At 35.2% G+C, this 13,365-nt stretch overlaps 1 protein-coding gene across 5 annotated transcripts in view; it reads right to left on the bottom strand.

Moving 5' to 3' along the window:
- Nucleotides 1-770: 770 nt before the first annotated feature.
- WDR36 (WD repeat domain 36) overlaps nt 771-13,365 on the bottom strand; it is a 38,803-nt gene continuing 26,208 nt past the window's right edge. For all 5 annotated transcript variants that reach the window (XM_058169307.1, XM_058169310.1, XM_058169311.1 and 2 more), the window contains 9 exons: nt 12,664-12,772; nt 10,936-11,015; nt 8,298-8,405; nt 7,225-7,322; nt 6,125-6,267; nt 5,369-5,488; nt 4,308-4,389; nt 3,176-3,363; nt 771-1,484 (listed from right to left, as the gene is read on the bottom strand). In XM_058169307.1, the coding sequence (XP_058025290.1) occupies nt 1,335-1,484; nt 3,176-3,363; nt 4,308-4,389; nt 5,369-5,488; nt 6,125-6,267; nt 7,225-7,322; nt 8,298-8,405; nt 10,936-11,015; nt 12,664-12,772 (1,078 nt within the window). In that variant the 3' untranslated portion in view covers nt 771-1,334. The remainder of the gene's footprint in view (nt 1,485-3,175; nt 3,364-4,307; nt 4,390-5,368; nt 5,489-6,124; nt 6,268-7,224; nt 7,323-8,297; nt 8,406-10,935; nt 11,016-12,663; nt 12,773-13,365) is intronic.

Below are 13,365 nucleotides of genomic sequence, written 5' to 3' on the forward strand. Positions count from 1 at the left end.
CTATCAGAAACAGTTCTTGGCAGATACACTTGGCTAATAGAAGCTGTATCAGAGATTTGAGCCACTCTGGTGAACAGAATTGGAATGTCCTATCTGAAAAACTATTTGAATCATGTCCTGTATGGAGATGCATTTGCAGTGTGCAGAGCATCAGATTGGGCTCCCAGATTAAGTCTTAATTAGTTCATGAACAGAGAAAACAGCCCCACCTTAAAAAAAAAACTACAACATTTTAGATTCCAAAATATACCCAAGATGGGCTTATCTGCAAGTACAGACAGTATTAATTTTTCCCAGTCAAGGGAACGTCACTGTCAAAACAAGACCACTTGGAAGTCTTGTTATTCTTTCCACCTTCTTTCCTTGAGGGTGGCACCTTGAAGAGTGGAAGAAATACTTTCCACTGTTAATGTGATAAAATGAGCCCTTTAAATTTATGAGTATGTACTGAATTAAAATTAAGGAATATATAAACTTTAGAGAACAATTATCATAGGTACAGTGGTCCATACAAAATCCAAAATTATTAAGACAAACTAAAATGCACAAAGATGTACAAATTCTGAATTATTCTAAACTCTTCAACATTTAAAAAAGACATTTAAAAAAATGGGGGATTGGGAAAAAGGAAGAAGTCTTAAAATTTGGTGACATTGTTCATCCACAAAGTGAGTGGTTTAAAATCAATTTTAAGATAGAGATTGTAGAGTAATACCTTAATGATGATACAATTGTGCTACTATAGAGCCACCTACAAAGGTGATGAAGAAAATTGTCTCAAATTTCTGCTGCAATACAATCAGAATTTTGTGTGTGCATTGTGTTTGTATATATGTGTAAATATGAGTGTGACTTTCTGTGTCTATGTTGGAATATGGTAAGAGTTAGCCTGGGTTTTGGAAAATTCTGCTCATTTTTATCTGTTTTAATGTTAAAAAAATGTTTTTCACAATTCAAGCACTTGCATTTTCATTTCTTCCATTTTTTTATCCCAATTTCAAAAGGCTCCCACTGGACCCCATTCATATCACTAGGATAGTTCTCTCCATAGTAAAGAATCCTAAAACATTCATGAACCCTTACAAGTTGTTTCATTTTTGCATATTGAATATTTTCTATATTAAACTTGTTTTAAGAATTTTATTATCTCTGCAGTTTTTTAAATATAATGCACATTGTTAGTTTATAAAAAATACTAGATTCATATTTAAATTTGAATAAAAGTCAAGTTATACTGATATTTTAAAAACTGATGTACAATGCACCTTATTAGATAAGCTTTGTACAAGAAATTAAAGATTCAATATCTTCAATTTTACAGAACAAAAGATACTTTATAAAAGAGCTGTCTTAATGTAATTTAAAATGCAAATGTTTTGGTTGAATAGAGTCTGCAAATGAATCCAGATTTCTTCAAGTTGGTTTGACAGCCTGGATACTTCTGCCAACAAAGTAGGCTCAGAACAAATGATTTTAAAATGCAACTAAAAAGAAAAAAAGAAAACATATGTTCATTTAAATGCATTGACAGGATAAAAATAAGAAAACTGATCTAGTTGTTTGAGAAAACTATCACATCACTACGCCTGCATTAGCACTCATCAGCTGTCCTACAGAGGATGCAAATTTCTAAATCATATTATAATCTAAGCATGCCCCATATATCTATCATGGACCATTAATGTACATAACAAGGCATTGGGGAAGTAGCAGTATTGCAGAAGATGCCAAGTGCTATTTAAAATTGCTCAATCCTTGTTTATAACAATGAAAATTGTAACATAAAAGGGTTCTGTACTAAACAAAATAGCTGGATTCCTTTGAGTTACAGTGAACAGCAATGGGGTCCTGTTGCTTGCCCTAAAAGATGTCTCAGCAGCATCTATACTATATTATCCCTTTTTTAAAAAAACTCTTTGCAAGTCTGTGTATTAGAGGCACAATTCTGCAATGGTTCCATTCCTTCCTAAGTGGGTGGTTCCATTTAGAATTTTTGGGGAAGAAGCGGTCAGGCCACTGGGCATATCAGTATATGATGCTGATGCCTTGACCTGCTCCTTCACAGAATTTAATATGAACCTTGAGAAAGGCTTTCTGTTGATGTGAAACGAGGTGTTATCAATATGGTAAATATATCCAGTTATGTACCTCTAACCCATAAGTTTCGGCTTTGTGTCTGAGAGCTGTGAGGCACTGGGTGAAGCCGAACAGACTGACAGAATCACAGCGAGAAAGAGTTGCTATCAGTATGGAAGCCTTACTGATGGATATGCTATCTGTTGTTCTTGATGGGGTTGTACTTCTCATGAAGGAGTAGGGGTGCAATCTGGGCAGGGGGTTTTATGGCTTCTACTAAAGCAATAGATGAAGGGTATTTCAAAGAGAAGCTTCAAACAGCTTCAGCTTGTCCTATAATTGTGACCTTTCTGAGTTCAGGAAGTAATGAATAAAGTGGGTCATGCTTTTGTCACCTTTTGGTTAGACTACTTCAATTCATTCTACTCAGGGCTGGCTTTGAAGACAACTTGGAAACTACAGCAGCCATTAGCCTTTTGGAATTAAACCAGGCTGGCTCATTGTTCAAAATCCATGACTTTTTCATTTACTTGTGATCGTTTATTTGAGGTGAAATCTATGAAACAGCTGGGAGAGACAACTGCACTCCCCTCCTGGGAAATCATTGGAAGATGCAAAAAGATTTTTTTTAAAAGGAGCAACTCTCTCAGACTGGGATAGCCCAATCCTGCTAACATTTAAGACACATGTAAAAATGGTTTTGTCTGACAGGCCTCTGATGTAGAAATATCTATTTAGATGGACAGCATTGGTAGAAATTCCACCAAGCTGATACATTGATTTTGTTTTTATAACTATAAACTGCCTATAGTGAATAAGCAATGTATAAATGAATTTATAACAAATAAAAAATATATGTGGAAAACACTATTGGAAAAAAAAGGCCAGATCTTTTAAGATTTCAGTTTGCTAATAACTTTAATTTAAATTGTATTTGCTAAATTAACTACTTTAATTAGTAGTTATTCTGAATGATCTATTATAAGAAAATGCTATTTAAATACGGTGCATATATAAATAAAATTATAATTTTTTTCTTCCTCTTCAAACAAACACTTTCCCAGTAAAGTGAAAGCTGTATATTCAAAGTTGTATTTACCTTTAGAAACAAGGCAAGGTATGCCTGAGCTAGTTCAAAGTCACACTTTGTGTTCAGCATCGCTTCAATCATTCTTAGGAAACTCTGCATCACCTCAATCGAGCCACCGCCATCTGGTGACAAGCCCCTCAGTTCTGTTTCAATATTAGATGGTCCCATGTCCTTCAAAATGCTCAGTGGAGGCTTATCTGTAAAGACATTAAACAAAAGTGAGAAATGTAAAAAATACTCTAGATATTTTAGATATCACAGAGACCCTGTCATATTTAATTTTAATCTGTGGTTTAGCTTCTCTCCCAGAATATTTACTTCATCTGGATTAGTTTTCATATTGTTTTTGCAAGAAAAAAGAACACACCCACATACACAAAATTAACAATGAAAAAAAATCGTATCTCTCTGTCAATGGGAAAACACAATACCTAGGGATCTCTAAGATTGAATAGTACCTCTTGTCCCCCTTAGGTATCACACATATTGTGTTCTAGGTAATTGTCTAAAATGTGTGATCTGTACAGATTTCTCACAATCCTATCCAAACCTTTCTCTCTCTAGCATTTTCAGTCCCATCCCTTCTTGTATTTTGCAAGCTGGTATATTTTTGGCCCCCAACATATGTGGGAAAGCTATAATATGTGGATGTTTATTACTAGGCTGTTGATACTCTAAGCAATGTACTTATTTTTGTTTTATTTCTGTTTTGATATTCGTGTCTGTCTGGGACATAAACTGCAGTCTCATAACAAATGTTGATAGAAAGATGGGTAGATTGATGGAAAAACAGACAGGCAGGTAGATATGAAGTTGCAAAGTATGGCTGTATAGTACCAGTTATTGATTTACACAATAAGACATTAATTGACACATAATAAATGCTCATAATTACATAAGCATCTTCATAATGATATACAGTAGTAGAATAAAAAGGACTCAATATGATGACACTAGTTAGTTTAAATATATTAATTAAATGTCACTTGAAAATATATAATTTCCTTCTACATTTTTGTATCAATGTAGAATTCTTTATTAACCAAGTGTGATTGGACACAGAGGGAATTTGTCTGCAATGCATAAACTCTCAGAGTTAGAACTATCATCAATTACGCTGTCATTTCACATGAAAACTTACAGTTGCTATTTTTTAATGCTTCTTCAAGCTTCAAGTAGAACTCAGATTTTTGAGCCAATATTCCAAAATTTACCACTTTTGACTGGAATTAAAAAAAATTACATCAATTATAAGTACAATCAAAGGTAAACCTATTTTGATGGAATGTTTACAAATGTAAGTTAGGAATCACAACAAATCAGTTTCAACAGGTGAATAATTTTTCTCCTTCTGCTTAAGTGTCACCTGTCCCATATTCAGAACAAATTTTGAGAGTTATGTATGAGGAAGGGCAAGAATCCAGAACAATGGACACAACAACAAAAGAGCTCAGCTTTTGGGCCACTACAATGGTATCAATGAATTATGCTGATGTTACTGTGAAACTGGCCCATTTTAACTGTTTTAATCCAATAATGTAATATAACAGTTTGCTTCTATCTCATCATCACTATTCTTAAGAAAAATATATAGTTTATAGGGCATGGGAAAGGCAAGGAAATTTTACCACTGACAAAGGACTCAAATGGAGCATAAAACATCTGTTTCAAATATAAGCCCCACTTTAATATCCAAAAATTATGCTGTTAACATAAACTAAAGGTACCGTGTTTCTCCAAAAATAAGACCATGTCTTATATATTTTTTGAATCCCAAAATAAGCGCTTGACCTTATTTTCGGGGAGGTCTTATTATTTTGGGGCACGTGGAGCAAGATGGGGCTCACTTGCTGTCTTACCTGATTTCCAGCTCTGCGTTTAAATATTTTTGGGGTGGGCTTATTTTCGGGGGGAGGCTTTTTTGACGCATGCGCTCAAAGCCCGATTGGGCTTATTATCAGGGCATGTCTTATTTTCGGAGAAAAGGGTATAAGAGACCAGAACTGAAAAAATAAAGGATGCACCAAGACCAGGTAGTGCAAGTAACCCCTGATATAGCACTTAAAGCTCACATGGCTAACAGGAAGATATGATCAAGCTTATACCAGAACTTACACAGTTCTGAAACACATAGGAACTCTGAGAAAAAAAGACAAGATATTTAAAAGGCAAAGAAGTTTTTGTATAACCAATTCTTTTTACCTGCTGTCCATTACTTTCATGCTCAACAGAAGCAAATTGTGGTATAAGACCGGGAAGAGTAGGAATGAAGAACGGTGCAGATTTTGGTACTTTGGGTGGCTCCTTGGGCTTGTTCTTTTGCTGTTAATGGGAGTTATCACATCATCACTGTCACATTTTTATGTAAATCCAATATTCACAATATTATTATTATTTACATAAACAAGAAAAATTATTAGCTTCCTTGCTATTAAAAACACTGAAAACCCATCTAAAACATTACACAGAATAATCACAAATCAAAAGGAGATATCAGTATTTTGGAACTGTTACTATTATATTTTCAAAAATATGATTAGTGAACTGCATGAATATAAGATGATACTTAATTCTGGTTCACTATGTCAGTTAAACATTTTTTTAATTCCACTGGCACATTATCTCATAACTGGTTGTGCGGCTGAGACAAAAAAGTATTCCTAGAGCAAATAGTATTTTCCTAAAATGTTTTCTATCTTTTCTGTTTTAGGGAAAAATGTAATTTTGGTCCAACTCTATATATTATTGCATTACTACTTTGTAAATGAAAATATTGTAGGACAATTGTGATGTCTACTTTCTCATACACCCAGTATAGAATTTCTGTGAACTTAAAACTTAAACATACTCCTAATCGATTATTCTGAAAAGTTTATTATTCACAATGTTTAAAATAACTCTCTGATAATAATAGAAACAACTCCTAATAACTTTATATGCAAGTCATGAAATGGGTACCTTAATAATATCTAAACTGAGCAAGTTTTTCCATCTAGATTCTGGCAGCAAAGAAAGAGTCACAATTGTTTCTCCCAGCTGTTGTGGAGATTCATATTGTATCATTTCATCATTTGTTTCATCCTCGTCTGTAACATCTTCAACTTTCAATTGCAAAAGAAAAGCATAGATACATTACAAAACAATAATCCAGACAATGGCTAACACAACAAAAGCTTTCCCTGAAATTTATCATTTGCAACTAAAATTAATTGGGTGTGACTTATTTTGCAAGACGTCTACATGTCCAATTCTATCCTATCACCACTATTTTCACCATGCTGGATGGGAAATTCTGGGAATTAACATCAATACCATTTAAAGTAGTTGACATTGAGAATTACTGCCTTATATCAATGATCAGGGGTCACCAACCTTTCGGACCTCAGGGACCACTAAATTCATAATTTTAAATCCCGCAGACCACTAATATGATTTTTTAAAAAAAGATAATAGTATTTAGTGCAATATAAAAAATGCAAATAATTTTTCTGTGGACCACCAAAAAATTTTCATGGACCACCAGCGGTCCACGGACCACCGGTTGGTGACCACTGTTTTAGATTATACGTAAGAGCCTTTGTTTTGCATAATGATAAATAATTAAATAATTAACGTCAGTGCTTGGCTATCATCAATTTTTGACCATCTTTTAATCTGGTAATTTTAAATAGTGTAATTTCAGAGTTTTTACATTATTATTTGCTCCATTCTAGTTAAAAGGGAAAGATTAAAATAATAACATAGCTCCCAATCTTTAAGTTCACTGCAATTCAAGATAACAAACATTCTGAAACTTACCATTGTTGACTATTTCCTAAATAAGATTTCAAATGCAGCACTGCTAGTAACACAAGTGACTCATGATTTTCCAGTGAATACACTGTTTTACTAAATAATTTTTTTTGTAAAAACCTTAGACTAACAATTTATCTAGATCCTGTTATTAAAATAGATAAAAATACAGTATATATGTCCCAAATTATATTTATGTGAAAAAAACCAACAATGTGATTCTCTGAAATTATTATTTCAAGGCCTTTCTGTATATGCATTACTACCTTCAGTTGAACAGGTACCAGGAAGTGTTATAACAGAAGGCTCATAATCTGATGGAAGAGGGCGCAAGGAAACAAGTGAAAACAGGGAACGGTTAGACCTAAAAAGAAAATTTAAAAAGCAGTAAATAACAATGATATTAATAATAAGGTAAAGTTTCCCCTCGCACATATGTGCTAGTAGTTCCCAATTCTAGGGGGTGGTGCTCATCTCTGTTTCAAAGGCGAAGAGCCAGCGCTGTCCGAAGATGTCTCCATGGTCATGTGGCCAGCATGACTCAACGCCAAAGGCGTATGGAACGCTGTTACCTTCCCACCAAAAGTGGTCCTTATTTTTCTACTTGCATTTTTTACGTGCTTTCGAACTGCTAGGTTGGCAGAAGCTGGGACAAGTAACGGGAGCTCAACCCGTTATGTGGCACATGGTATTCGAACCGCTGAACTGCCGACTTTTCGATTAACAAGCTCAGCGTCTTAGCCACTAAGCCACCGTGTCCCTCGATATTAATAATAGTAGATTGCAAAAGGAAGCTTTACTTGGAACAACTTACATCCTGTGACAATATCTTTAATACCATCAAGCAACATCTCCTTATCCCAGATCCTTGGGAAGGACTTGATAGATGACTTAAAATGCCAAACCCAATCTAAACATCTGGCTTATATATTACCCATATAATAAATATTAAACATCTGCTTATTTCAAATCCTTGGAAAGGACTCAATAGATGGACAAAATTTGCAAATTTAGTGTAAATTTCTAGCAAACCATGTGATCAACTACATTAAATCAGTATGCCAATGATCTTTCAAAAATTCTGGACAGCTACTAGATGCACAAAAGAAGAAATAAATGTCTATATTCCAGATAGTTCTTAAAGATGAAAGCCTTTACATTTCAGTTACATTAGGAAAAAGGTCTCACCATACTTATATGATTAGTAACAATCTTGTAAACTACAAAGCACTTTTTAAAAGGAAGAAATCGTCACAGAATTGTAACTGTTCTATGGAACAGTCCAAAGAATAGACAGTCAAATCATTTTTAAAACAGAATTGCAAAGTAAAAAACTTACCACAAGTAAATTCCAAGGTCATCTACATGACTGGAAGCAAGGAAATCTCCAGTAGGAGACATAGTAATGCTTACTGCTGCTGAATCTAGTAGGAAACAATCAATCAGGCTGCAAAATAAATAAATAAATAAGTTTTAAAAAATTCATCGCATAGTAGATAATGCATGAAACTAGATCTGTTTGGAGCAAACACTATCTTTCTACTATTATCAATAGTAATAAAAAATACAGGCCATGAACACACACACATGCAAATAAAATCAATCCACTCTGATAGAATGGGTACCCCATTTTCATTCCAGGTGTCAAATCTGAACTAAAAGATGTCTGTCTGGAATAGATATGGATGGCTTGCTGCAAAGAGGGGAAAAGTTTATTTCCTGGGAACTGGGCCAATAGCCCAGAGCTACATTAAGAAGTAAGAAGATCTACTCCCTCTTCCTTAAACCACATCACCAATTTGGCTGAATGCTTTACCTAAATAAGTTTGTCATGAATAAAATACAACTGTAAAGGATTCAAGGATGCCTTGCCAATCTAAGGTTATTCAAATATTTCCCCAACTTATCCCCATTTGTCTGCTGATAGCTAAATTTTAACAAAGTAACACATATAGTAGGGGGATATTAGGTATATCTGACCAAGACCTTTGAAAGTTCAGTAAGCAAGCAAATATATGTGTTCTCTCGCCTTTTTTTTCATGCTCAAAAGATCATTACGAAAGTCCTCACATCTTCTTTAATATGACCTTTCAAAATGTATACTTTTCTTCATTGCTTTCATTATTTTAGTTTCATATTAAAATCACTTTCTAAATATAAGGTATTTTTTGGTCTATAAGACACTCCCCCCCCCAAAGTGGGTAGAAATGTCTGTGCGTCTATTTATAGAGTGAATGTTGCTGAAGCCCTGGCCGCTACCCTTTGGCCTCTGCCTCCCAGTAATTTGCCTCCCTGCAGCAAACAGCAAACAGCCTGGTCAGCTTCAGCACAGCCTGATTTAGCATGAGCAGCTGATTGGCAGTTGGATCGGCCTCTCGGAATACCACTGATCAGCTGTTCCAGGCTGCAGGGATCGTCGCCTCCGCGCACCCCATTTTCGGCCTTGGTGTGCCTCATTTTCAGCCTCCACGTGCTCTGTTCCAGGCGATGGCATGGAACGGGTTGAAAATGGGATGCTCAGAAGCGGAAAATGGGGCGCATGGAGGCGGCAATGGGCAGTGATCCCCACAGCCTGGAACAGCTGATCGGTGGTATTCAGGGAAGCCGATCCAACCGCCAATCAGCTGCTTGTGATAAATCAGGCTGTGCTGAAGCTGACCAAGCTGTTTCCTCTTTGCTGCATGGCAACAAATTGCTGGGAGGCAGAGGCAGATTTTTTTTCTCTTTGTTTTCCTCCCCAAAACCTAGGTGCGTCTTATGGTCTGGGGCATCTTATAGTGCGAAAAATACGGTAAATGTCTTATTATTCCATTATCTATTTGATGCCTTTTGAGAACTGCCTAGTTTAAAAATCATCCTTCTAATTTCTCTTCTAGACTCAAAAGACTAAACAAGAATATATCTTTGTAGCCTATGAGAAACCTGCAGTGTTAGTCTAACTGCAGCATTTTATTTTCTGTTAAACATTCTCTTTGTGATCTGAACTTGCGTCTTCTAAATATGATTTGTCTTGGTTCTTATATTTGATTTTCCTTTAATCATTTGTGTTTTATTTGCGTGTTGTGTAGTTGCCAGAAAAGATCATTTCTTTTTGGTAAGGATAACTTAATTTATCCCTGAAAATTTATTTATTTATTTGCTTTGTACCAAGTGTCCTTGGTGAACCTGTATTGTACTCAGTCACCATTGTGCACCCAATTAAGAATTGAATTTTGTATCATTTTTAATGCCTGGAAACTTACACAGTCCTTTTGATAACATATTTTAAAAAAGCAGTACAGATGTCAATTTGGATGTGATACAAGTAGTTATTGTATATGAAATGAGATCTGTCAGAAACATTATCATGCATATCATGTATTCACTGCTTTAATAGTGTTAAATTGTTTGCTATCTTTTTCTGGATCTATACACTACATTGATAATACATTCTATATACAGTGTAATAAATCTACAGCAGTTCTAAAAATGTAATACAATATTACATTTAATATTTAATATTTTAATATTAAACTTAAAAATTCAATTTGCAAGAGATATTTCAGTACAGGATAGAGAGAAGGAATACATGCAGATATTATATGCTATTGCACATACAGTCATATGAAAAAGAAAGTATACCCTCTATGAGTTCTATGATTTTATATATCAGGACACAGTTAAAATCATCTGGTCCATAGTAGTTCTTAAAAGTAGGTAAATGCAACCTCAGATGAACAACAATGCATGACATATTACACCATGTCATCATTTATTTTACATTACTGTATGCTACATTAAATTCCCATATATTCTGAAGCACTGTTTGGATGTCATATTAGCAGCTTCCTTGGCCTTTGTTTAGTTTGCTTACATTGTGCAAAATGAAACAATTTACTTTGCTATATCTTTTCAGAAACTTTTGTTATCTGAATTCAGATTTCTGACTTAAAATATATGAAGGTAACATATACACTTCTATAGTAAAGTTTACTTACCATCCAGATGGTAGATCCCAAGTTCTAATGGTACAGTCCATTGATGCAGTTATTAGCCAACGACCATCAGGACTGAAAGTCTACAAAAATTGTAATTAAATTTTTATTGGGTAACAGTGGCCTATTCATTGATTAAATTGTTTTATTGTGGATCTAACTTATAATGGCATGTATTATAATTGATCCAATTTGGAACCTGAACAAATTGTAAACCAACCTCATTATCAATATTACAAAAAAATATCCCAATTTTTAAAATACTTTTAAGGTTTGCTGCTTTATTGTAGAAAGATATTTGTGCAATTCACATTTACAACTCATTAATCTAGAGCTCCGACTGTTCTCTTTGTACTGAATCATGCTTGACTGAACTTAGAACATCTATCCCGTTGAAATCTTTGTGGAGAAAACTTTAATGAACCTTGAATTCAAGCACAAAGTCAACCTTTTGGCTTGGATAAATTCCTTGTGTGCTATTTTTTTCAGGCAAACCTTTAGATAAAACTAGATTCTTTACTGTCTCTATAATCTTTCAATGGTGTTAACTGTGGCGAATTTCTTTTTCAATCTACTTTCTCAACCAGTAGAGGTAATCATTGACTTAGAACCACAACTGACACTGGATTCTTGGTAATTGAGCAAAGCAATAATTAAGTGAGATATCACGATAGTTTCATTCAACAAGCATAATCCTAGCACTCCCAGTTGCAGTTATTAAGCGATCTTCTGGATTGAAAAATGGATGGAGTGAATGAGAGGTCTGCTGAAAGATTTCAGCTCTACACAGAATTGAAAAGTTGGATATTGTATTAAATAAAAAACATTCACTAGATTTAAATGTTTTTTATCAAGGCAACCTGGTCTACCCAAATATGGGATGGAGCATACTGCTGTGTCCTCCCTCGCCTCCGTCCGAGTGATGGCTTAATTAGCCAGCGTTATCAGCTCTGGCAGCAGAATAGCCAACGTCTGCCAAGAGCCTCCGTTATCTTCCATGATGCTGGTGAGTCACTCAGAAACAAACTTCAGTTCTTAATCAGTGGATTTGCCTGTTACAAAGAGACACAGCAGCTCTCGCTGTCTTTTATATCCTGTGGGGTGTGGCTCCATGACTCAGCACTTCCTGGGCCTGCCCCACCTCTGCTTCTGTTGTTCCCTCCTCTCCTGCCTACGAAACCTAGGATCCAACCAAGCCTGATTGCTATCAGCTAGGTCTGAAGGCGTGGCCTGGGGGGGGGAAGAGTCAGGGGATGGAGGCCTCATTATCTCTTCCACCTGGCCTGTTTCTGACTCCTGGAGCTGAGCCGGGGAAGCCGATGCTCCCGAGGTAAGTCCTGACGGCCCTTCGCCCTCACTTTCCAAGTCACTTTCTGGCAGTAGGCCCGGCTCCAAGTCACTTTCTGGCGGGAGGCCCGGCTCGGGGGGTGCAGACACAACACATACTGCTTCCACTTTCGCCTTTCAGCCCCAGTCCAGGATCTTTCACAGGCAATCCATATAAATTTAATATCCGCAGGCAATATAGATTTAACATTCAATAGATTTGCATATAAATATGTTATTCGACAAATATGCCAAGCCATTCCAGTACCTATTATAAGTACATTCTTCTATATAGAAATACAGAGAACTTTCACATACAGGTTTAGTGCAGAAATAGCAAAATCTAGATCACTTCAGGAAACACATCGTTTTCATACTGTTTATAATTTACAGTTAAAGACTTACCATGTCATTTATCTGCCCTTGGTGTCCTGAATATTTTCTCACAATTTTTCTTGTCTCTATATCCAGAACTTTAATGCTAAAATCATCCATAGCTATTCCCAGAATGCCACTGTAAAATTTAATATAACCAAATGTTTAAAATGGTAAAAAACAAAACAAACTCTTATATGATGCTCATTGCTGATGTTTCAACTATATTTCCATTTTTCTAAGAGAAAGCCAGAGATGTTTATTTAGAAAATACATATGATGAAGTGAACCGAATTGCATTTTGGAATTTTTGCATAATGCAAATTGAAAGTTGGTTGCTGCATGCATTAAGCGCTTAAGGGAAATAAAACATGCATTAGAATAAATGGAAAACTTAGTAAGTGACTCAGCATTGAGACAGAGTAAGATAGGGAAGTCTGAAATTATTATTTAATGTTCCAATAGATAAGGATTATTTATTATTAGTTCCAAAAGATTATTTAATGTATCTATGGTTTAATATAGAAGGTGAGATCACAGTGTGTTGGTTGGGGCTATGAATATGCATGTACTTTTGCAATCAGATGGTACTATGTTCTTGGTGAAAAACAAAGAGAATGAATCTGAAAATTAATGTATAAAAGACTAAAACTGCATACTGTATAATGATGTGATCAACTGCAAGTTATACATAAATGGCAAAAGAACTGAGCAAGTACATTAATTTGTATA

Source organism: Ahaetulla prasina, chromosome 2 (assembly GCF_028640845.1).
Source record: "Ahaetulla prasina isolate Xishuangbanna chromosome 2, ASM2864084v1, whole genome shotgun sequence".
NCBI classification, from domain to species: domain Eukaryota; kingdom Metazoa; phylum Chordata; class Lepidosauria; order Squamata; family Colubridae; genus Ahaetulla; species Ahaetulla prasina.